We start from the raw sequence: 25,330 nt of genomic DNA, 5'->3' as shown, positions 1-25,330 counted from the left end.
CTATATTCTGAAAGAGCTAGTGCAAACAGTAGATATGTGCCGGGTTTATTGGTCTGGAAAATCTGTAGCTTACCTTCCGAAGCCGTGTCATTAGCCGCACAATCTACCGCTTCTTGCTGAATCTTGTTTCCCAATTCCTGTGACACCATATCCATATATATGAGGTTTTGGTACATTTATAGGGTCTCATTCGCTAACCCTAACCCATTCTCTTCACTCTAGAGCATCTACTACTATCTATATTTTAGGATCTTTGCGGTTTATCAATATCATACATGCTTACTTTACATCGTTCTGTGTGGTGCGATCACTTTCATCATATCTAAGCCTCACAGCCTCTGCAGGTCGGCGACTTGTTCTGTCTACGTGATACTTACCATTCACCTTACTCTTCGAGTATATGACAGTGTGGCGCATGCACCATTCTACACATCCGCATGGAAGTGCCTGTTTTGCTTTAGAACACTCTTTCCAGTGCTGTTTGACCATTCTGCACTAACGCCTTTAGGTTTTTTTGTTTTTTGTTTTTCCAGACCAATAAACCCGGCCCACATCTACTGTTTGCACTAGCTCTTTCAGAATAAAGAGATTATTAGTGTCTTCGCACCGTATGTTTGTTTTCTTATGTGGGCTAGGACACTTTTGGAAATAAATCAGTGCCCAACGTATCTGGGCCTTTACTAACTGATCTGCCATAGCGCGTATCCGCTATTTATCCTCTAGCACATAAGACTCACGGCCCGCGCCTATGTACACGCATGTGTTCTCTACAGATGTGATCAGCCATATGGATGGCCTTCCTGTAATAGGGAGATGTTGGTGACTAAATAATGGATGATTATATTTTTTTATAATCCACTAGCCCATTGTGCATATTTGTATTCTCTACTTACATAAGAACTTTGCACCCAAATCTGCGCCTGCATGATATTTGCTATGGCGTGTGCTGTGACGTGTTTGTTGTTATAGTTCTCACTAGTGTTGAGCATTCCGATACCGCAAGTATCGGGTATCGGCCGATATTTGCGGTATCGGAATTCCGATACCGAGATCCGATACTTTTGTTGTATCGGGAATCGGTATCGGGATCGATATAATGTGTAAAATAAAGAATTAAAATAAAAAATATTGCTATACTCACCTCTCCGACGCAGCCTGCATGTTACCGAGGGAACCAGCAGCCTTCTTTGCTTAAAATGCGCGCGTTTACTGCCTTCCGTGACGTCACGGCTTCTGATTGGTCGCGTGCCGCCCATGTGACCGTGACGCGACCAATCACAAGCCGTGACGTAATTTTCAAGTCCTGAATGCCTAATTCTAGGCATTCAGGACCTGAAAATTACGTCACGGCTTGTGATTGGTCGCGTGTCGCCCATGTGACCGCGACGCGACCAATCACAACAAGCCGTGACGTAATTTTCAGGTCCTGAATGCCTAATGCCTGAAAATTACGTCATGGCTTGCGATTGGTCGCGTCGCAGTCACATGGGCGGCACGCGACCAATCAGAAGCCGTGACGTCACGGAAGGCAGTAAACGCGCGCATTTTAAGCAAAGAAGGCTGCCGGTTCCCTCGGTAACGTGCAGGCTGCGTCGGAGAGGTGAGTATAGCAATATTTTTTATTTTAATTCTTTATTTTACACATTAATATGGATCGCAGGTCCTGAAGGAGAGTTTCCTCTCCTTCAGACCCTGAGAACCATCAGGGATACCTTCCGATACTTGAGTCACATTGACTTGTATTGGTATCGGGTATCGGTATCGGATTAGATCCGATACTTTGCCGGTATCGGCCGATACTTTCCGATACCGATACTTTCAAGTATCGGACGGTATCGCTCAACACTAGTTACCACACATTTTGTCTTTGTTATACAATCAGCGCCGTCCTTTAAACATTCTTAGTGCACCAGTTACCTGTTATGGAGGAGCAGCATCTAACTGTGTGCTATGAATATATCGGTCCTTGTCTTATTCCTGCGCGCTGATAAACAGAATCACTGCGGCATTGTTCCGTCGGTTTGCTACATGCTGCTCGTCATTTCGCACATGCCCAGTATCTTGGTTTCGGCCATCTTGCTACACTCAGCCTTGGCTTCGTACACCTTTAAAGCTCTATTGTTGTAGGTCACTTCCGGTTGGCTGCCGACACCCTAGTCGCCCAGCTGAAAGGGATCCTTTATGTAGGTATGATCTATATATAAAGGTATCAGGAGTCCGGCCGTCAGTACTCCTACCCCTGATGAAGCCACTGTAGTGGTGACGCGCGTTGGGTTCCAGCACCCCCTGGATTATAGGTTTGCGTGCATTCTGCTCATGCTCAGTAGCTGCACATCTCTTATTCTGCTGGGGCTCAGCATTTAGCCTGTTTCTGTTTTTATACAGGGTATCTGCTGTGTCATTTTTCATTGCATCTATTGGAAACTATTAAGGACTATGCATGGGACATTCATTTTTGTTAATTATCTAGCTCCACATATAGCCTCCATCTTCTTCGTCATTGTTTGAGTCTATGCCCACATTGGTATGCGGTGTGCCTATCTGAGACATGTAGCAGCCTCGTACTGACCGACATATTGGGCCTAAACTGAGACTGGAGTTCCATATGTGCACACTAGAACTACTGGTGTAGTCATTTTGACTATTTTCATTTTTTATTTCTCTTCTGTGACTACATTTTTCGGAATTCTGACTTGAGACTCGGTGACTTTTCCTCAAATAGGATGTTAAAAAAGATTTTGTGACAATAAATAATTTTGGTGAAAAAATTGCACGCTTTTTTCACAATTTACCTTAACTACTAAAGGTAGTCATTTTGACTACCTACAATATTTTGCTGTCCTTTTGTCACTAAATGTTGCTGTAAAGTTTTGTGCATAATTTTTTCGCTGTATCTTATTTACCGTGATGTTCATATAGATGTAGTTCAATTCAGATGTCAACTTTTCACATTTTCCTTGTGTTAGGGTACTTTCACACTAGCGTCGGTACGGATCCGTCGCAGTGTGTGGGGCCGATGTACCGACGCATCCTCTGAAATAAAATCACCACGGGGTAGCGGATGCAGTTTTTCAACGCATCTGCTGCCCCATTGTGAGTTGCGGGGAGGAGGGGGTGGAGTTTCGGCCGCGCATGCATGCATGGTCGAAAATGGCGGACACGACGCACAAAAAAAGTTACATGGAACATTTTTTGGTGCCGACAGTCCGCCAAAACACGACGCATCTGTCGCACGATGGATGTGACGTGTGGCAATCCGGCGCAATGCGCTGCTAATGAAAGTCTATGGAAAAAAAAAAGCATCCTGCGGGCAACTTTGCAGGATGCGTTTTTTCTCCAAAACGACGCATTGTGATGTGCGCCGAACGACGTAAGTGTGAAAGTAGCCTTATCCAACGTCACCTACCATAGCACTGACCTCAGAGACAAGAGGTTTAGTGTAAGGGTACCGTCACACAGTGGCATTTTTATCGCTACGACGGCACGATTCGTGACGTTCTAGCAATATCGTTACAATCTCGCAGTGTCTGACACGCTACTGCGATCAGGCACCCAGCTGAGAATCGTACGTCGTAGCAGATCGTTTGAAACTTTCTTTTGTCGCTGGATCTCCCGCTGTCATTGCTGGATCGTTGTGTGTGACAGCGATCCAGTGATGCGTTCGCTGGTAACCAGGGTAAACATCGGGTTACTAAGCGCAGGGCCGCGCTTAGTAACCCGATGTTTACCGTGGTTACCAGCGTAAAAGTAAAAAAAAACAAACAGTACATACACACCATCTGATGTCCGTCAGGTCCCTTGCAGTCTGCTTTCCGCTCTGACTGTCTGCCGGCCGGAAAGTGAGAGCAGATCACAGCGGTGACGTCGCCGCTGCGCTCTGCTCTCACTGTACGGCCGGATCTCAATCAGAGCAGGAAGCGGACGGCAAGGGACCTTACGGACATCAGATGGTGAGTATGTACTGTTTGTTTTTTTTTACTTTTACGCTGGTAACCACGGTAAACATCGGGTTACTAAGCGCGGCCCTGCGCTTAGTAACCCGATGTTTACCCTGGTTACCTGGGGACTTCGGCATTGCTCCAGCGCCGTGATTGCAACGTGTGACCGCAGTCTACGACGCTGGAGCGATAATCATACGACGCTGCGACGTCACGAATCGTGCCTTCGTAGCGATGTAAATGGTACTGTGTGACGGTACCCTTAAGCATGGGTTACATAATCCAATTTGGTTAGAATCCAATCCCTGTGTCATGCATACTGTGTAATGCTGAACTGAAAAGAGCTTGTTTGTAATACTGTAGGCTCTTATCTTATGCTGAAAAGGGGGTTGTTTTCTCTGGTCCTAGCAGTAGACAGTAGTCTTGATAGTAATTTACTTTCAGTTCAGCTGAAGAGACAAAGAGAACACATGCAGACATAAGAGCTCAAAAGCTCATACAAGTATATCGCAGATACAACATTTTATTGTCATATTATTCGATTATTTTGTACTGTATAGTGTGAAGCAGCAATTTTTGGGGGGCAAAACTATATTTGCATACAGCGTGATGTTATTAGTTATAATTTACAGCTAGAAAGAATATTTTTTTTATCTGCAAATGGGCAATATGCATGAATATAGTATATAGCAATAATGCAATGTAATGGTTTATGACGCGAAAACGATACAAATTACGTGTTTTTTTATTTTACTTTTGTTTATGATCAACCATGTTCACATACAGTATAATTCTGCGAAAAAATGTATAAATTAGCTAAAACATCAAGACTTTTATAGGTCCAGTCAAAAATGAACGAACATTATACGTCTATTATTATATATATTATATTATTTTACTTAGTTTACTTTTGTTATTTCCTGTAGAAAAATATGAAAAATCAGAAAAAAAAACCATTCCAAAGCATTACTGTTAGATCTCACAATAATAATACATTAAAAATATTAATAAATAACCACAAATGAAACTCTAAAAATAAACGAAAACAAGTCAGTAGTCAAAATGACTACATTCAGTAGTTCTAGTCTGGTCATGAGTTCAGTAGTTCTAGTGTTAAACCTCTGAGGTGCACAACCGGCAAAGGTCCCCACCCATGAAACTATTCTGTTTATTATTTGATACTCTTGCAAGACATTTTTCAACAAACACCCTTTTTTATGTGTGGGTCCCGGGATCTCAAATATGTAGTGTGGTCACCCAGAGGACTATATGGCGGGTAACTAGTGTATGGGCTTTGTTGACACTTTGTCATTTATAAATTCCTGCGCATGGTTGGTTTGAGTATATACCATGATCTATTATATATTTATTATATCCTACCTTTGACCAGATTTTCTGCAATCATTTGCGTATAACTGAACATTGTCACATATCTATGCTTCTCATGTGTTATTCCAGGGGGTACTCATTCCTATATGGGGTATTTGCTTTTTGTGGTTTTAATTGATTTTAATGTTTGTGCTTTGTGGCTCTAATAAAATGTGTTATGTAGTGGTATTTGTTGGTGGTCCCTGGAATATAGTCTGTCTCTTTTTCTGTTTAATCCTAGTCCCTATTTTAGACAAACGTCAGGTTGATTCCCCTACATATGTTTACATACTTCTTCAGTGAATTGGAGATGGTGCCCTCCACATGCTTTCTTTTTGTTAAAACAGCCACGTAGAAAATAGCACAGCCCACCTAGTATATAGCAGCCACCTAGTATATAACACAGCCACATAGTATATAGCAGTGTGGGCATCATATCCCTGTTAAGAAAAAAAAAAGAATAAAAATAAAAAATAGTTATATACTCACCTTCTGGCGCCCCCTGATCCAGCCCAGGCCTTAGCGATGCTCCCGTTCCCAGATGCTTTGCGACAATAACCGGTGATGACGTAGTGGTCTCAAGTAATCCTACAACATCGGAGGTCGTTTCGCAAGGCATCACTGGGAACGGGAGCTGCCGGGAGCATCCATAGATCGGTAAGGCTGCAAAGGGCCACCGGAAGGCGAGAATAGCAAGATTTTTTTATTTTTTAAATTATTTTTAACATTATATCTTTTTACTATTGATGCTGCATAGTCAGCATCAATAGTAAAACGTTGGTCACACTTGTCAAATGGGCCCCCCAAGGTTGCTAGGGCCCCGGCACTTGCCCGGGTGCTGACGCCGGCTGTTAGAGCTAGCAGAACGCACCAAGTAAAAAGATGAAGTTATTGGTGCGTTCGCAGCCTGGGGTCCACCGAGCAGGGGGATCCTGCTGCTAGTAAATCCCACTATATGGTGGTATACGCGAACTCTGTTACCTCACAGAGTCGCTGATATAGAAAAGGACTGTGTACTGTTAAGCTAACAGGAGCACACAGATAACTGTTGAGCAGAAAGCAGTCAGTGCTCATGCAGTCAGGAAAGCACACAACTAATTCCTCACCGGAGGAGCCAGTATTTTAGTGGCTTATTTCAGCTGGGCCCTGAATACATGCACTGGCGCAAAGCACATAACAGCGATTAATACTAGCGCATGGCCGTGCAGTCATGCGAACCTTTTATAGCTGCAGTAACTACAGGACCTTCCCAGAAGGACCAATGGGAGGCTGCCACAGAACTCGAACAACTTCAGTACCTTCCTAGAGAACCAATGGGAGTTGCTGCAGTACCTGAGCATGGGACCCTTGATCTCCAATGAGAGATCTTACCCTAGGCATGCTCAGAAGGGGAAAAGTAGGACTTAGTCCCAAACACGTCTGCTCGCCGCATACCAGTACTGACTACAATAGCAGAAGCTGGAAAGGCAGCAGTAACCCTTTGCACAGAGTCAGACTCAGCGAGACGCTGGGACCAATGCCTCCTCTGAGCAGGTTCCACTGCGGCAGGAGAAGAATTGGAGACTGCAGTGGAAATGGCTCGAGATTTCCCCTGTGCAGAGGTGGAAATTCGATCCCTAACACCGGCCCAGCAACTATGCCTGACAAACTTTGATTTTTAAACAGTCATCAGTCTGACAGCACAGACTGTATATTTTTTGTGGGGTGAATTTTTAGAAAAAAAAATAGAAAATTGCAACTAGGTATATAGCAAATAAACAGCAGCAGACAGTTATGGAGCTTTGAGAAGGATGCAGTGGGAGCAATGTACGAAAATACAGTGCCTGCAGGTTTTGCACTGATGTGGATATCCTGTGCCCTGCCTACCTAGCGTTGCAATATCGGGACCCAGGAATTAGCCCTAAAAAGGACTTTTGGCATCTGAGGAGTTGTGGAATTAACAGTTTCAGATCTACACTAACTATTAAAAACATGATTCTCACCCTATCCCGGCAGCAGTTCTCCCTACTCTCGCTGAATGCGGCGAGCAGGGTGGCGTCAGGTTTCTTATACTCGGGATGATGCTGTGCGGCCAAGCCAATCACTGCACGACCACAACAAAGATGGCTGCGGCATTTCATGGCCTGGCAGACAATCCCTGCACCGTGATTGGGTCTCTAACTTCCACCAAAAAGGCGGGGTGGAGACTGCAGTTACCGCTGAATAATCACAGAAATGCTCGGTGCTCGCCAAGTACACCGAGCATAATGATACTCGAGCGAGTAATGAGTATTGGCGAGCACTTTCGCTCATCACTAGGTCTGACCTCTTACATAATGCCACACCATGTGTTGCTTCCTCAGGGGCAGATCTATATCCTTCTGAATCCTTTCTCTGTCTCCTCTAGTATTAGCTATCCCTTCTAGCTTTGCATCATCTGCAAATTTGATTAGTTTACATTCAGTTCCCTTGTCTAGATCATTGATGAAAATGTTTAACAACACTGGGGCCGGGGCCAGGGCAGAGCCTTGTGGTACCCCACTTAGAACACTCCTCCAATTGGATGTGCAACTATTTATCACCACTTTTAGAGTGCAATAACACTGAGCCAGTTGTGATTTCACCTAACTGTAGCCTTGTCAATCCCATATTTGGTCATATTTTCAATAAGGATAGTATGTGATACTTTATCAAATGCTTTACTGAAGTCGAGATATACTAAATCTACTGCATTTCCCTGATCCACTCCATCAGTGATTCCATCATAGAAGAAAATTAGATTTGTCTGGCGTGACCTGTTGGTAAGAACCCATGCTGGCTGCAGTTAATTACTGTATTCTTATCCAAGTACTTGCACACATGCTGCTTAATAATTTGTTCAAACATCTTTCTGCAGCGCCCCAGAGTCCTGGTCGTTGCAGTAATGTCGCTCTTCCACCAGGGGGAGTGATGTTACATTTGATGGCACTAAAGGAGTTCACCTGACCAGTTATCACAGTCATACACTACACTTCACACTCCAACCACCTGGGGGAGCAAAGGGTCCTATGTATTAGGCCACTCCTCACACTCGGGTAAAACTGGGGGTTGGATAGGAAGTTAAGGGAGAACGCTACTGGGAGAGACCCAGTAAAGACCTGTCAGGCAGACAGGGGGAGAAGGAGGAACATCTGAGCTGCAGACAGTGGTCCCTGTCAGGGGTGGGATCCTGACAGAGACAGAGCGAGAGATAGAACGTTACGGAGCTGCGCCTGCACTACATTGCGGCAGCATCCTAAGAAGGGACACAAAGCGAAGTATATTGTGGAGAGTGAGCAATGAGAGCAGAGCACAAGGAGATAACACCGGGAAGAGGGTCTGCCCCGAGATTGGCGGCCTCCTTCTGAGGCATGTGGCCGGAACACCGAGGGAGTAATTGGCTCTACGCATTACTCTGAACTACGGCAGGACAGTTGATTCCAAGTTGGCTGTCCAACCTTAATACCTAATGAAGACAACGGAGGCAAATTGTGGGAGAGGGGCGTCTCTAGGGTCCCTATAAAATAGCTCCAGGCCTACCCCGTCATACGGGTCGGCCTGTCCATATCATCTTGGGGATGGCGAGAGAACATCAGAATCATACAAGACAGTTGTGAGGACTATCCCGTGGTGCTCAGCAGGGAAGTGCTACAACACACAGGCGCTAGTAGGGAGGCTACTGATTTCCTCCTGCAAAGGGAACTCTGGATGTGCCTTCAGACAGGCCGGATTCAGCCAGCCCTGTTAGCAGTGCTCTGGATTGTGCACGCTGAAGTCTACAGTAAAAGGTAAAGAGACTGCAACCTTGTGTCCTCGTTATTTACTGCGACCTACACCATCATCATCTACCTTACTGTGAAGCCCAGTGGACCCCTAAGCAGCGTCGGTCATCCTGACCGAATACCACAGGTGGCGTCACGAATAGCATACCATCAATCAACTACACCTTTAACTGGGCAACCCTTAGCAGGGCCACGGACCGGGTCGGGCCACCGTGACATCTCCAGAACCAAGACCGAAGGGACCCGGTACCGAGTACCCCACTGCCCTGCGCTTGGGGGCGATCCATTTCCTGGTATGGAACTAAGGCTCACTAGCCTGTAATTTCCGGGCTCCATGTTCCTTCCTATTTGAAGATAGGGACAACATTTATCCTTTTACAATCTTCTGGGATTTCTCCTGTGCTCCAGGATTTTTCAGATTCTGGCTAGTGATTCTGCATTTTTGTCTGCTATCTCTTTCAGTACCCTAGGATGTAATTCATGTGGACCAGGAGATGTAAACTCATGTAAATTAGCTAAGTGTTCCCTTGCCATCTCTCTCTTTATGAACAGTGTGGATTGTTTTATTCCATCGATAGCACCGTGAAGATCAGTTGGTGTTTCAATTTTTTTCTTAGAGAACACAGATGCAAAATAGGAATTTAAAAGTTTGGCCTTCTCAACATCACTTTTGACCACTTCACCATTTTCATCCTGTAAAAATCCTATAGCATGTTATACTTTTCTTTTGATTTTGACATACCCTCAAAATCCTTTTTTATTGCTTTTGGTTTCAATTTCAAACCTCACATCTGTACTGACTTTAGCTTTTCTAATTCTTTTCCTGCATTCCCTGTGAACAGCATTATTTTCTTCATTAGATATGCCCCTTTTTCATTTGATATAAATTTCTTCTTTCCTTTTTAGCAAGTCTTTAACTTCTGTGTTCATCCATCCTGGTCTCTTTAAATGCTTCCATGGCACCATCTTGTGAACTCAGCTTCTGACAGGCCTGAGGTCTGAAACTACAGTACAGACCAAAATTTTTGACACACTTTCTCATTTAAAGATTCTTCTGTATTTTCATGACTAAGAAAATTGTACATTCACACTGAAGGCATCAAAACTATGAATTAACACATGTGGAATTATATACTTAACAAAAAAGTGTGAAACAACTGAAATTATGTCTTATATTCTAGGTTCTTCAAAGTAGCCACCTTTTGCTTTGATGACTGCTTTGCACACTCTTGGTATTCTCTTGATGAGCTTCAAGAGGTAGTCACCGGGAATGGTTTTCTCTTCACAGGTGTGCCCTGTCAGGTTTAATAAGTGGGATTTCTTGCCTTATAAATGGGGTTGGGACCATCAGTTGTGTTATGCAGAAGTCTGGTGGATACACAGCTGATAGTCCTACTGAATAGACTGTTAGAATTTGTATTATGGCACGAAAAAAGCAGCTAAGAAAAGAAAAACGAGTGGCCATCATTACTTTAAGAAATGAAGGTCAGTCAGTCCGAAAAATTGGTAAAACTTTGAAAGTGTCCCCAAGTGCAGTGACAAAAACCATCAAGCACCACAAGAAAACTGGCTCACATGAGGACCGCCCCAGGAAAGGAAGACCAAGAGTCACCTCTGCTTCTGTGGATAAGTTTATCTGAGTCACCAGGTCAACAGCAGCTCAGATTAGAGACCAGGTCAATGCCACACAGAGTTCTAGCAGCAGACACATCTCTACAACAACTGTTAAGAGTAGACTTTGTGCAGCAGGCCTTCATGGTAAAATACCTGCTAGGAAACCACTGCTAAGGACAGGCAACAAGCTGAAGAGACTTGTTTGGGCTAAAGAACACAAGGAATGGACATTAGACCAGTGGAAATCTGTGCTTTGGTCTGATGAGTAGTGTTGAGCATTCCGATACTGCAAATATCGGGTATCGGCCGATATTTGCTGTATCGGAATTCCGATACCGAGTTCCGATATTTTTGCGTTATCGGAAATCGGAATCAGAAGTGTTCCCAGTCATCTTCAGCGTGTGCGGTGCGTATGGTTCCCAGGGTCTGAAGGAGAGGAAACTCTCCTTCAGGCCCTGGGATCCATATTCATGTAAAAAATAAAGAATAAAAATAAAAAATATGGATATACTCACCCCTCCGAGAACCCGGGCTGTCACCGCTGCAAGCGTCTGCCTCCGTTCCTAAGAATGCAGAGGGTGAAGGACCTTCGATGACTTTGCGGTCTTGTGATTGGTCCGTGACCGCTCAAGTGACTGGTCACCTGACCGCGACGCCATCGAAGGTCCTTCACGCTCTGCATTCTTAGGAACGGAGGCAGACGCTTGCAGCGGTGACAGCCAGGGTTTTCGGAGGGGTGAGTATATCCATATTTTTTATTTTTATTCTTTATTTTTTACATGAATATGGATCCCAGGGCCTGATGGAGAGTTTCCTCTCCTTCAGACCCTGGGAACCATCCAGGTTAGCTTCCGATACTTGTGTGCCATTGACTTGCATTGGTATCGGGTATCGGTATCGGCGATATCCGATATTTTTTGGATATCGGCCGATCCCATCCGATACCAATACCTTTGAGTATCGGAAGGTATCGCTCAACACTACTGATGAGTCCGAATTTGAGATCTTTGGTTCTAACCACCGGGTCTTTGTGCGATGCAGAAAAGGTGAACAGATGGACTCTACATGCCTGGTTCCCACCGTGAAGCATGGAGGAGGAGGTATGATGGTGTGGGGGTGCTTTGCTGGTGACATTGTTAGGGATTTATTCAAAATTGAAGGCATACTGAACCATCATGGCTACCACAGCATCTTGCAGCGGCATGCTATTCTATCCGGTTTGCATTTAGTTGGACCATCATTTATTTTTCAACAGGAAAATGACCCCAAACACACCTCCAGGCTGTGTAAGGGCTATTTGACCAAGAAGGAGAATGATGGGGTGCTACACCAGATGACCTGGCCTCAACAGTCACCAGACCTGAACCCAATCGAGATTTTTTGGGGTGAGCTGGACCGCAGAGTGAAGGCAAAAGGGACAACAAGTTCTAAGCATCTCTGGGAACTCTTTCCAGATTGTTCGAAGATCATTCCTGGTAACTACTTCTTTAAGCTCATCAAGAGAATGCCAAGAGTGTGCAAAGCACTCAACAAAGCAAAAGGTGGCTACTTTAAAGAACCTAGAATATAAGACGTAATTTCAGTTATTTCACACTTTTTGGTTAAGTATATAATTCCACACGTGTTAATTCATAGTTTTAATGCCTTCAGTGTGAATGTACAATTTTCATAGTCATACAAATACAGAAAAATATTTAAATGGGAAGGTGTGTCCAAACTTTTGGTCTGTACTGTACATCACAAGTTCTCAATCAAAGTCTATGAGAATCAGAAAAATGTCAAGAAGAACGACCATGGAGAACGATCTTAAGCATAAGTGATGATATGGCCCCAACCAATCTCTGATCTTAACATCATCCTGTTTGTGTGAGATTGTTTAGAAATGCAGAATGTGTGCAAACCTGTAGTAAATCCATAGAAGATCTGTAGATATTTCTCCAAGATGCTTGGAACAACCTCCCAGCCAACTCCCTTCAGGAAATATATGTAAATGTCCCTAGAGAAAAATAATGCTTTGCCCGTTTGGAAGGAAAAGTTTGATAACATCAAAAACTAATTTCATTTCTATTTCTGTTTTGTTCATTAACTTTGAATTTTACTATTTGATAAAAAAACTATTAACACTTCTAATTTTTGAATTGTTTTAACTGCTTAACTCTTGACCATCCTGCTTAAAATTATCTCACTGCATTTTATATACAGTTAAGTACTTTATATTTTTGTAAGCTTACACATTGTGGGTATTTAGCATACAAAACATGAAAGCTTTTTTTACCAAAATTCTCTGAAGGCAAGATAACTATCAATTCATTTTAAAATCTGGTCTCTTTTGTTTAGCACATTCACTTGAGGGTGATTATCGGGATCCAGTGGGCATTTGCTATGTTCTGCTGAGACTATAAAAGACGCGAGCGTCTGGAACATTTCTCCTTTTACATCAGAAGGGCCAACAGTGCGAAGATATCATTTCACAGATGAAAATATCCCACAAATTTATTGAGCCTCCTCTAATAATGAAAACCATCACTAAGTATAATATAACACTTGTTTTTAGTGAGCTACATTTCCAGACTTTATAGCTGAACTTGAATAAATACTCTTAATTTTTAGGAGAAAATAATTCTTGGATATTTATTGATGTATAAATTATGTGTGAGGAGAATCAGACACAAGTCACTCAGATACGTCTTCTTGGATTCCAAAGTCTTTCCAAATACAAACCTTTTCTATTCCTTCTGCTTACCCTGAGTTACATATGTATACTGGGAGGAAATCTTCTCATTATCCTTCTAGTGACCATCATTCACCAACTCAAAACTCCAATGTTTTTCTTTCTGAAGCATTTATCCATAGCAGATGTCTTACTGACCACCAGCGTTATCCCCATGATGTTAGGCATTATGTTTGTTGAGGAAGGAGTTTTGTCCCTTTGGGGTTGTATGACACAGCTTTATTTCTTTGGTATATTTTGTGCTCTTCAATGTTTCCTCATTGCCATTATGTCTTATGATAGGTATTTGGCAATTTGTCATCCGTTACGATATTCCTCACTAATAAGTCCAGATCTTTGCCTTCGACTTGTTATGGGAGCCTGGTTTTTGGTCATTGTGCTTGATTCAAGTGAGTTCCTTGTTTTTATTCAGTCTAACTTCTGTGGCTTGAATTACATGGACCATTTCTTTTGTGACCTTGGTCCCTTAATGGAATTGGCCACTTCAGACATTTCCATTGTAATGTTGCAAGACTTAGTTTATTGCATCTTTATACTTTTTTTTCCATTTGTTTTTATTATTGTTACCTACTTTTGCATTTTCTTTACGATACTTAACATTTCTTATGGTAAAAGAAAAGCCTTCTCCACATGTAGCTCCCACCTGACCACAGTATGTGCATATTACGGCACCCTAATCGTAGTCTACATGGCTCCATCTGATGTGAGCTCATCCAATATCAACAAATACAGATCCCTGTTGTATTTAGTGGTGACACCATTGCTGAATCCTATTATCTACAGTCTGAGGAACAATGAGATTAGAAGAGCTATGCAAAAGATGAGATATATATTTTTTAAAAACAAAATGAGTTTAAATGTTCAGCTCATTGGTAATATGTGAAGGCCTTATTCAACTATGAGCATTGTTTGCAATCCATTAGAAGTTGCATTGCAACGAGAGTTGAGTAAATCAATGGCCTTCAGGCACCTTTATTTCACATATAATAAAGTTGGGAATCCTATTTACAGGCCAAATTCAATTGAATCTCTTAAATTTGAAATTTGAATAGTTCACAAACAATAAAACTTCACAAACTTCTGCCTTTATTTATTCCTAGTCCATCCTCCTGCAGCTCAGCATGTTTACAGAAGATTTTCCTATGTTATCCATTTGTAGCACTACTGTCCTTCTGGTTTGGAGCCAGCTACCTGATCATTCATGCCAGCCTGTACCACCAACCTGATACCCGATATTGTGCCCAAAGGGAATAGCCGGTCTTCGACAAAGTTAGGACCAATTGGTGACTTCCATGCAGACGCTGCATGCTCTTCTCAGTAAACTTCAGGCTGCTAAACCCACCAATGCTTCCCAACTTTTAGATCTTCATCTGTAACTTGACTGGCAATGTGAGGTGGAAACCCAGATGCTGAATTTCATGTCTTCGGTGGAAGAACGTCTCACCAGTCAGCAAACAGCTGTCGCCCCTCCTTACTTTTCAGTTCCAGTGCTTGATCCGGAAGTTGCCGCTGTGTCCAGCTCCTCGCCTCTGCAAACCCACTTGGTATTCTAGTGATCCAAGCTGCAGGGGGTTTCTGAATCAGTTTCAGCTGCACTTTCGGTTGTTGCCCCAGCAGTATTCAACAGATGTAGCAGAATTAGCATTCCTAGCTTCCCATTTGGAGGGAGAGGCCTTGGCGTGGTTTACTCCCTTACTGAAGCGGAATGACCCCATTGTGTCTCATCTCCAAGACTTCCTGGATGCCTTCCGCAAGAAATTTGATGAGCCAGGATGAGTGGGGTCGTCAATGGAGGTTCTTTTCAACCCACAACAAGATTCTCTCTCGATCGGTCAGTATGACATCCAGTTCCATACCCTGGCTTCTGGGTTACAGTGGACTGGCAAACCTTTAATTGGAGTCTTCCGATGCGGGATATCCGGGTGAATTAAGGATGAATTGGCAGTTCGAGAGATACACGATACTTTGGATGACTTCATCTCTCTCACCAACTGAATTGATCTCTGCCTACAGGAATGGACCTGTGAAAGAACCCATGAAAGGCAATTTCCTTGTCTAGCTCCATCCTTCTAAAACCCCCTCATCCCTTCAGTTCCTGCGCCAACTTTGGTCTCTGAGCCTATGGAGGTCGACCGCATCAAGCTGTATGAACAAGAGAGTGGGGAGATATTTGCCAAAAAGCTGTGCCTACACTATGGGACTACTATGCATTTTTGCCGCTGATGTCCCAAGAGGCCGGAAAACTTCTTCACCTAGGTCAGGTAAGAGAGGCCTTCGTAGGTGAAAGTGATTCTTCTTTACCGGTATTGACTGGAGATGGGAGATCTTCTGAGACTGCGTGTGTGTATGCAGGTAATTTCACGAAGCAAGCTGTGGTCCATCAATTTGTTATTCCTGTTGTTCCTTTGCAGCATCCTCGTCTCATCACCTCCGTGGATGAAAGACCCCTGCAGGAATCCATCCTGGGCATCACTGAGAAGAGGACCAAACCACTCACCGATCTGACTCAAAAAGGATACAATCCTAAAGAGTGGTCTCCAGAGGCAGAGTCTTCCTTTTTGTCCCTCAAACAGGCCTTCTCTACTGTCCCCGCTATTCATAGGCCAATGGTCAATAAACAGTTTTTCATGGAGGTGGTTGCTACCTCTTCCAATGCCGGAGCCATACTCATGTAGAAGCTTCCTTCTGGAAGGATGGTGACCTGTGGGTTCTTCTCTAAAGCATTCTTGCCTTGTAAATGCAACTACTCCATTGGTGATAGAGACCTGTTGACCATCAAATTGGCCTTGGAGAAATAGCATTATCTCTTGGAGGGTGCAGTTCATCTGGTCATTATCTACACTGATCACAAAAACTTGGCCTACCTTCAGTCGGCTCAAAGGCTTAATCCTCTTCATGAGAAGAAAAGTTGAAGAAAGATGCAGTAGGCCCGTAGGGGTAGACAGATAGTACTGCATATGTGAAAGTAAACATTAAAGAAGAAAATGACGACTTATGCCTTAAAGTTATATAGTATACCTTTAGTGGGTACATGCCCTTAAAGGAGAGATACCATTTTGTTTTTTGCATTTAGTAGATAGTATGCCCGGCTGGGTAATAATTGTTATTTATAGCTAGTTATTTAATAATTGTTATTTAAAGTAATACTCACAATGTAATTATGTTTTGTTTGCAACGTTCAAGTGTCCTCACCTCCCATAAAGGGAAGCATTGTTATATTTATTTGTTTACAGCATTTCGAAATTTTGTATGTCTTTTGCTAACATGTATTGTTGTTCTTCTTTTCCCAGTCTGGGAGTACTGGATTTAACGGGGGGGAGTGCAGCATCCCAGAGTTCTGGTCATTGCAGTAATGTCGCTCTTCCACCAGGGGGAGTGATGTTACGTCTGATGGCACTAAAGGAGTTCACCTGACCAGGTATCACAGTCACACACTACATTTCACACTCCAACCACCAGGGGGAGCAAAGGGTACTATGTATTAGGCCACCCCTCACACTCGGGTAAAACTGGGGGTTGGATAGGAAATTAAGGGAGAACGCTACTGGGAGAGACCCAGGAAAGACCTGTCAGGTAGACAGGGGGAGAAGTTGGAACATCTGAGCTGCAGACAGTGGTCCCTGTCAGGGGTGGGATCCTGACAGAGACAGAGCGAGAGATAGAACGTTACGGAGCTGCGCCTGCACTACATTACGGCAGCATCCTAAGAAGGGACACGAAGCAAAGTATATTGTGGAGAGTGAGCAACGAGAGCAGAGCACAAGGAGATAACACCGGGAGGAGGGTCTGCCCCGAGATCGGTGGCCTCCTTCTGAGGTGCGCAGCCGGTGGCCGGAACACCGAGGGAGTAATTGGCTCTACGTATTACTATGAACTATGGCAGGACAGTTGATTCCAAGTTGGATGTCCAACCTTAATACCTAATGAAGACAACGGAGGCAAATTGTGGGAGAGGGGCGTCTCTAGGGTCCCTATAAAATAGCTCCAGGCCTACCCCGTGATACGGGTTGTCCTATCCATATCATCTTGGGGATGGAGAGAGAACATCAGAATCATACACGACAGCTGTGAGGACTATCCTGTGGTGCTCAGCAGGGAAGTGCTACAACACACAGGCGCTAGTAGGAAGGTTACTGATTTCCACCTGCAAAGGGAACTCTGGATGTGCCTTCGGACCGGCTGGATTCAGCCAGCCCTGTTAGCAGTGCTCTGGATTGTGGACGCTGAAGTCTACAGTAAAAGGTAAAGAGACTGCAACCTTGTGTCCTCATTATTTACTGCGACCTACACCATCATCATCTACCTTACTGTGAAGCCCTGGGGACATACTTCACCTTTGGAAAGGTATACCATCTAGCTGCCATAACATCACCCCAGCGGACCCCTAGGCAGCATCAGTCATCCTGACCGAATACCACAGGTGGCGTCACGAATAGCATACCATCAATTAACTACACCTTTAGTTGGGCGCCCCTTAGCAGGGCCACGGACCTGGTCGGACCACCGTGACATCTCCAGAACCGAGATCGAAAGGACCCGGTACCGAGTACCCCACTGCCCTGCGCTTGGGGGCGATCCATTTCCTGGTATGGAAGTAAGGCTCACTAGCCTGTAATTTCCAGGCTCCATGTTCTTTCCTATTTGAAGATAGGGACAACATTTATCCTTTTACAATCTTCTGGGATTTCTCCTGTGCTCCAGGATTTTTCAGATTCTGGCTAGTGATTCTGCAATTTTGTCTGCTATCTCTTTCAGTACCCTAGGATGTAATTCATGTGGACCAGGAGATGTAAACGCATGTAAATTAGCTAAGTGTTCCCTTGCCATCTCTCTTTTTATGAACAGTGTGGATTGTTTTATTCCATCGATAGCACCGTGAAGATCAGTTGGTGTTACAATTTTTTTCTTAGAGGACACAGATGCAAAATAGGAATTTAAAAGTTTGGCCTTCTCAACATCACTTTTGACCACTTCGCCATTTTCATCCTGTAAAAATCCTATAGCATGTTAAACTTTTTTTTTTATTTTGACATACCCTCAAAATCCTTTTTTATTGCTTTTGGTTTCAATTTCAAACCTCACATCTTTACTGAATTTAGCTTTTCTAATGCTTTTCCTGCATTCCCTGTGAACAGCATTATTTTCTTCATTAGATATGCCCCTTTTTCATTTGATATAAATTTCTTCTTTCCTTTTTAGCAAGTCTTTAACTTCTGTGTTCATCCATCCTGGTCTCTTTAAATGCTTCCATGGCACCATCTTGTGAACTCAGCTTCTGACAGGCCTGAGGTCTGAAACTACAGTACAGACCAAAATTTTGGACACACTTTCTCATTTAAAGATTCTTCTGTATTTTCATGACTATGCAAATTGTACATTCACACCGAAGGCATCAAAACTATGAATTAACACATGTGGAATTATATACTTAACAAAAAAGTGTGAAACAACTGAAATTATGTCTTTTATTCTAGGTTCTTCAAAGTAGCCACCTTTTGCTTTGATGACTGCTTTGCACACTCTTGGCTTTCTCTTGATGAGCTTCAAGAGGTAGTCACCGGGAATGGTTTTCTCTTCACAGGTGTGCCCTGTCAGGTTTAATAAGTGGGATTTCTTGCCTTATAAATGGGGTTGGGACCATCAGTTGTGTTGTGCAGAAGTCTGGTGGATACACAGCTGATAGTCCTACTGAATAGACTGTTAGCTGCTTTTTTCTTGCCATAATACAAATTCTAAGTAAAGAATAACGAGTGGCCATCATTACTTTAAGAAATGAAGGTCAGTCAGTCTGAAAAATTGGTAAAACTTTGAAAGTGTCCCCAAGTGCAGTGAAAAAACCCATCAAGCGCCACAAAGAAACTGGCTCACATGAGGACCGCCCCAGGAAAGGAAGACCAAGAGTCACCTCTGCTTCTGTGGATAAGTTTATCTGAGTCACCAGGTCAACAGCAGCTCAGATTAGAGACCAGGTCAATGCCACACAGAGTTCTAGCAGCAGACACATCTCTACAACAACTGTTAAGAGTAGACTTTGTGCAGCAGGCTTTCATGGTAAAATACCTGCTAGGAAACCACTGCTAAGGACAGGCAACAAGCAGAAGAGACTTGTTTGGGCTAAAGAACACAAGGAATGGACATTAGACCAGTGGAAATCTGTGCTTTGGTCTGATGAGTCCAAATTTGAGATCTTTGGTTCTAACAACCGGGTCTTTGTGCGGCGCAGAAAAGGTGAACAGATGGACTCTACATGCCTGGTTCCCTCCGTGAAGCATGGAGGAGGAGGTATGATGGTGTGGGGGGCTTTTCTGGTGACACTGTTAGGGATTTATTCAAAATTGAAGGCATACTGAACCATCATGGCTACCACAGCATCTTGCAGCGGCATGCTATTCCATCCGGTTTGCATTTATTTGGACCATCATTTATTTTACAACAGGAAAATGACCCCAAACACACCTCCAGGCTGTGTAAGGGCTATTTGACCAAGAAGGAGAGTGATGGGGTGCTACACCAGATGACCTGGCCTCCACAGTCACCAGACCTGAACCTAATCGAGATGGATTGGGGTGAGCTGGACCGCAGAGTGAAGGCAAAAGGGCCAAAGAGTGCTAAGCATCTCTGGGAACTCCTTCCAGATTGTTCGAAGATCATTCCTGGTGACTACCTCTTTAAGCTCATTAAGAGAATGCCAAGAGTGTGCAAAGCACTCATCAAAGCAAAAGGTGGCTACTTTAAAGAACCTAGAATATAAGACGTAATTTCAGTTGTTTCACACTTTTTGGTTAAGTGTATAATTCCACACGTGTTAATTCTTAGTTTTGATGCCTTCAGTGTGAATGTACAATTTTCATAGTCATAAAAATACAGAAAAATATTTAAATGGGAAGGTGTGTCCAAACTTTTGGTCTGTACTGTACATCACAAGTTCCCAATGAAAGTCTATGAGAATCAGAAAAAAGTCATGAAGAACGACCATGGAGAACGATCTTAAGCATAAAGGCCCCGTCTCACTAAGCGATTTACCAACGATCACGACCAGCGATACGACCTGGCCGTGATCGTTGGTAAGTCGTTGTGTGGTCGCTGGGGAGCTGTCACACAGACAGCTCTCTCCAGCGACCAACGATCAGGGGAACAACTTCGGCATCGTTGAAACTGTCTTCAACGATGCCGAAGTCCCCCTGCAGCACCCGGGTAACCAGGGTAAACATCGGGTTACTAAGCGCAGGGCCGCGCTTAGTAACCCGATGTTTACCCTGGTTACCAAAAAAAACAAACAGTACATACTCGCCTTTCGGTGTCCAGGTCCCTTGCTGTCTGCTTCCTGCTCTGACTGAGATCCGGCCGTACAGTGAGAGCAGAGCGCAGCGGTGACGTCTCTGCTGTGCTCTCACTTCTCACTGTACGGTCGGCAGTCAGTGAGAGCAGGAAGCAGACGGCAAGGGACCTGACGGACATCAGAAGGCGAGTATGTATTGTTTGTTTTTTTTTACATTTACGCTGGTAACCAGGGTAAACATCGGGTTACTAAGCGCGGCCCTGCGCTTAGTAACCCGATGTTTACCCTGGTTACCAGTGAAGACATCGCTGGATCGGTGTCACACACACCGATTCAGCGATGTCAGCGGGACCTCAACGACCGAAAAAAGGTCCAGGCCATTCCGACACGACCAGCGATCTCGCAGCAGGGGCCTGATCGCTGGTACGTGTCACACATAGCGAGATCGCTATGGAGGTTGCTGTTGCGTCACAAAACTTGTGACTCAGCAGCGATCTCGCTAGCGATCTCGCTATGTGAGACGGGGCCTTAAGTGATGATATGGCCCCAACCAATCTCTGATCTTAACATCATCCTGTTTGTGTGAGATTGTTTAGAAATGCAGAATGTGTGCAAACCTGTAGTAAATCCATAGAAGATCTGTAGATATTTCTCCAAGATGCTTGGAACAACCTCCCAGCCAACTCCCTTCAGGAAATATATGTAAATGTCCCTAGAGAAAAATAATGCTTTGACCGTTTGGAAGGAAAAGTTTGATAACATCCAAAATAATTTCATTTCTATTTCTGTTTTGTTCATTCACCTTACATTTTACTATTTGATAAAAAAAACTATTAACACTTCTAATTTTTGAATTGTTTTAACTGCTTAACTCTTGACCCTCCTGCTTAAAACTATCTCACTGCATTTTATATACAGTTAAGTACTTTATATTTTTGTAAGCTTACACATTGTGAGTAGTGTTGAGCATTCCGATACAGCAAGTATCGGGTATCGGCCGATACTTGCGGTATCGGAATTCCGATACCGAGATCCGATACTTTTGTGGTATCGGGAATCGGTATCGGGATTAATATCAATGTGTAAAAGAAAGAATTAAAATAAAAAATAGGGATATACACACCTCTCCGGCGGCCCCTGGACTTTACCACCGTAACCGGGAGCCGTTGTACCTAAGAATGCGCGCTTGAAGGGCCTTAGATGACGTCACGGCGCTCTGATTGGTCCGTAGCGGTCGCGTGACCGCTAGGCGACCGATCACAAAGCCGTGACGTCACCCTAAGGTCTTTCAAGCGCTTGAAAGACCTTAGGTAACGTCACGGCTTTGTGATTGGTCGCGTAGCGGTCACGCGACCGCTACGCGACCAATCAGAAGCTGCGGACGTCTTCTAAGGTATTTCAAGCACTTGAAAGACCTTAGGGTGATGTCACGGCTTTGTGATTGGTCGCTTAGCGGTCACGCGACCGCTACGGACCAATCAGAGCGCCGTGACGTCATCTAAGGCCCTTCAAGCGCGCATTCTTAGGTACAACGGCTCCCGGTTACATCGGTAAAGTCCAGGGCGCGTCAGAGGGTGAGTATATCCCTATTTTTTATTTCAACTCTTTCTTTTACACATTGATATGGATCCCAGGGCCTGAAGGAGAGTTTCCTCTCCTTCAGACCCTGGGAACCATACAGGATACCGTCCGATACTTGGTGTCCCATTGACTTGTATTGGTATCGGGTATCGGTATCGGATTAGATCCGATACTTTGCCGGTATCGGCCGATACTTTCCGATACCGATACTTTCAAGTATCGGACGGTATCGCTCCACACTAATTGTGGGTATTTAGCATACAAAACATGAAAGCTTTTTTTACCAAAATTCTCTGAAGGCAAGATAATTATTAATTCATTTAAAAATCTGGTCTCTTTTGTTTAGCACATTCACTTGAGGGTGATTATCGGGATCCAGTGGGCATTTGCTATGTTCTGCTGAGACTATAAAAGACGCGAACGTCTGGAACATTTCTCCTTTTACATCAGAAGAGCCAACAATGCGAAGATATCATTTCACAGATGAAAATATCCCACAAATTTATTGAGCCTCCTCTAATAATGAAAACCATCACTAAGTATAATATAGCAATTGTTTTTAGTGGGCTACATTCCCAGACTTTATAGCTGAACTTGAATAAATACTCTTAATTTTTAGGAGAAAATAATTATTGGATATATATTGATGTATAAATTATGTGTGAGGCGAATCAGACACGTCACTCAGATACGTCTTTTTGGATTCCAAAATCTTTCCAAATACAAACCTCTTATATTCCTTCTGCTTACCCGGAGTTACATATGTATACTGGGAGGGAATCTTCTCATTATCCTTCTAGTGACCATCATTCACCAACTCAAAACTCCAATGTTTTTCTTTCTGAAGCATTTATCCATAGCAGATGCCTTACTGACCACCAGCGTTATCCCCATGATGTTAGGCATTATGTTTGTTGAGGAAGGAGTTTTGTCCCTTTGGGGTTGTCTGACACAGCTTTATTTCTGTGGTATATTTGGCTTTGTTCAATGTTTCCTCATTGTCATTATGTCTTATGATCGGTATTTGGCCATTTGTCATCTGTTACGATATTCCTCACTAATAAGTCCAGATCTTTGCCTTCGACTTGTTATCGGAGCCTGGTTTTTGGACATTGTGCTCATTTCTAGCGAGTTCCTTGTTTTTATTCAGTCTAACTTCTGTGGCTTGAATTACATAGACCATTTCTTTTGTGACCTTGGTCCCTTAATGGAATTGGCCACTTCAGACATTTCCATTGTAATGTTGCAAGACTTTGTTTATTGCATCTTTATGATTTTTTTTCCATTTGTTTTTATTATTGATACCTACTTTTGCATTTTCTTTACAATCCTTAACATCTCTTATGATATAAGAAAAGCCTTCTCCACATGTAGCTCCCACCTGACCAGAGTATGTGCATATTACGGCACCCTAATCGTAGTCTACATGGCTCCATCTGATGAGAGATCATCCAATATCAACAAATGCAGATCTCTGTTGTATTTAGTGGTGACACCATTGCTGAATCCTATTATCTACAGTCTGAGGAACAATTATATTAGGAGAGCTATGCAAAAGATGAGATATATATATTTTTTAAAACAAAATGAGTTTAAATGTTCAGCTCAGTGGTAATATGTGAAGGCCTTATTCAACTATGAGTCACATCATTACCCAAAGCATTGTTTGCAATCCATTAGAAGTTGCATTGCAATGAGAGTTGAGTAAATCAATGGCCTTCAGGCACCTTTATTTCACATATAATAAAGTTGGGAATCCTATTTACAGGCCAAATTCAATTGAATCTCTTGAATTTGAAATTTGAATAGTTCACAAACAATAAAACTTAACAAACTTCTGCCTTTATTTATTCCTAGTCCATCCTCCTGCAGCTCAGCATGTTTACAGAAGATTTTCCTATGTTAACCTTTTGTAGCACTACTGTCCTACTGGTTTGGAGCCAGCTACCTGATCATTCATGCCAGCCTGTACCACCAACCTTATACCCGATTTTGTGCCCAAAGGGAATAGCCGGCCTTCGACAAAGTTAGGACCAATTGGTGACTTCCATGCAGATGCTGCATGGTCTTCAGACTGCTAAACCCACCAGTGCTTCCCAACTTTTAGATCTTCATCTGTAACTTGACTGGCAATGTGAGGTGGAAACCCAGATGCTGAATTTCAGCTGCCGCCCCTCCTTCTGTTTCAGTTCCAGTGCTTGATCCGGAAGTTGCCGCTGCGTCCAGATCCTCGCCTCTGCAAACCCACTCGGTATTCTAGTGATCCCAAGCTGTGCAGGGGGTTTCTGAATCAGTGTCAGCTGCACTTTCGGTTGTTGCCCCAGCAGTATCCAAAAGATGTAGCAGAATTAGCATTCCTAGCTTCCCATTTGGAGGGAGAGGCCTTGGCGTGGTTTAATCCCTTACTGAAGCGGAATGACCCCATTGTGTCTCATCTCCAAGACTTCCTGGATGCCTTCCGCAAGATATTTGATGAGCCAGGATGAGTGGCGTCGTCAATGGAGGTTCTTTTCAACCCACAACAAGATTCTCTCTCGATCGGTCAACATGACATCCAGTTCTATACCCTGGCTTCTGGGTTACAGTGGACCGGCGAACCTTTAATTGGAGTCTTCCGATGCGGGATATCCAGGAGAATTAAGGATGAATTGGCAGTTCGAGAGGTACACGATACTTTGTATGACTTCATCTCTCTCACCAACTGAATTGATCTCTGCCTACAGGAATGGACCTGGGAAAGAACCCATGAAAAGCAATTTCCTTGTCTAGCTCCATCCTTCTAAAGCCCCCTCATCCCTTCAGTTCCTGCGCCAACTTCGGTTTCCGAGTCTATGGAGGTTGACCGCATCAAGCTGTATGAACAAGAGCGTGGGGAGAGGTTTGCCAAAAAACTGTGCCTACACTATGGGACTACTATGCATTTTTGCCGCTGATGTCCCAACAGGCTGGAAAACTTCTTCACCTAGGTCAGGTAAGAGAGGCCTTCCTAGGTGAAAGTGATTCCTCTTTACCGGTGTTGACTGGAGGTGGGAGATTTTCT

The 25,330-nt window shown here is 43.6% G+C and overlaps 2 protein-coding genes across 2 annotated transcripts; both read left to right on the top strand.

Annotated features, from left to right (window-relative positions):
* Nucleotides 1-13,347: 13,347 nt before the first annotated feature.
* LOC143774612 (olfactory receptor 5G9-like) lies at nucleotides 13,348-14,313 on the top strand. Its single transcript, XM_077262365.1, has one exon. The coding sequence runs from the start codon at nucleotides 13,348-13,350 to the stop codon at nucleotides 14,311-14,313; it is 966 nt and encodes a 321-aa protein (XP_077118480.1).
* A 1,339-nt stretch (nucleotides 14,314-15,652) lies between these two features.
* Nucleotides 15,653-24,776, top strand: LOC143774611 (olfactory receptor 5P64-like). The gene is made up of 4 exons (XM_077262363.1): nucleotides 15,653-15,691; nucleotides 15,842-16,063; nucleotides 22,910-23,836; nucleotides 24,480-24,776. The coding sequence occupies exons 1-4, from the start codon at nucleotides 15,653-15,655 to the stop codon at nucleotides 24,774-24,776; spliced, it is 1,485 nt and encodes a 494-aa protein (XP_077118478.1).
* The last annotated feature ends 554 nt before the right edge of the window (nucleotides 24,777-25,330 follow it).

The sequence above is a fragment of the Ranitomeya variabilis genome, chromosome 5 (assembly GCF_051348905.1).
Source record: "Ranitomeya variabilis isolate aRanVar5 chromosome 5, aRanVar5.hap1, whole genome shotgun sequence".
In the NCBI taxonomy this organism is placed as follows: domain Eukaryota; kingdom Metazoa; phylum Chordata; class Amphibia; order Anura; family Dendrobatidae; genus Ranitomeya; species Ranitomeya variabilis.
Note: the sequence above shows the minus strand (reverse complement) of the source record. Positions and strands in the feature narration are given on the sequence as shown.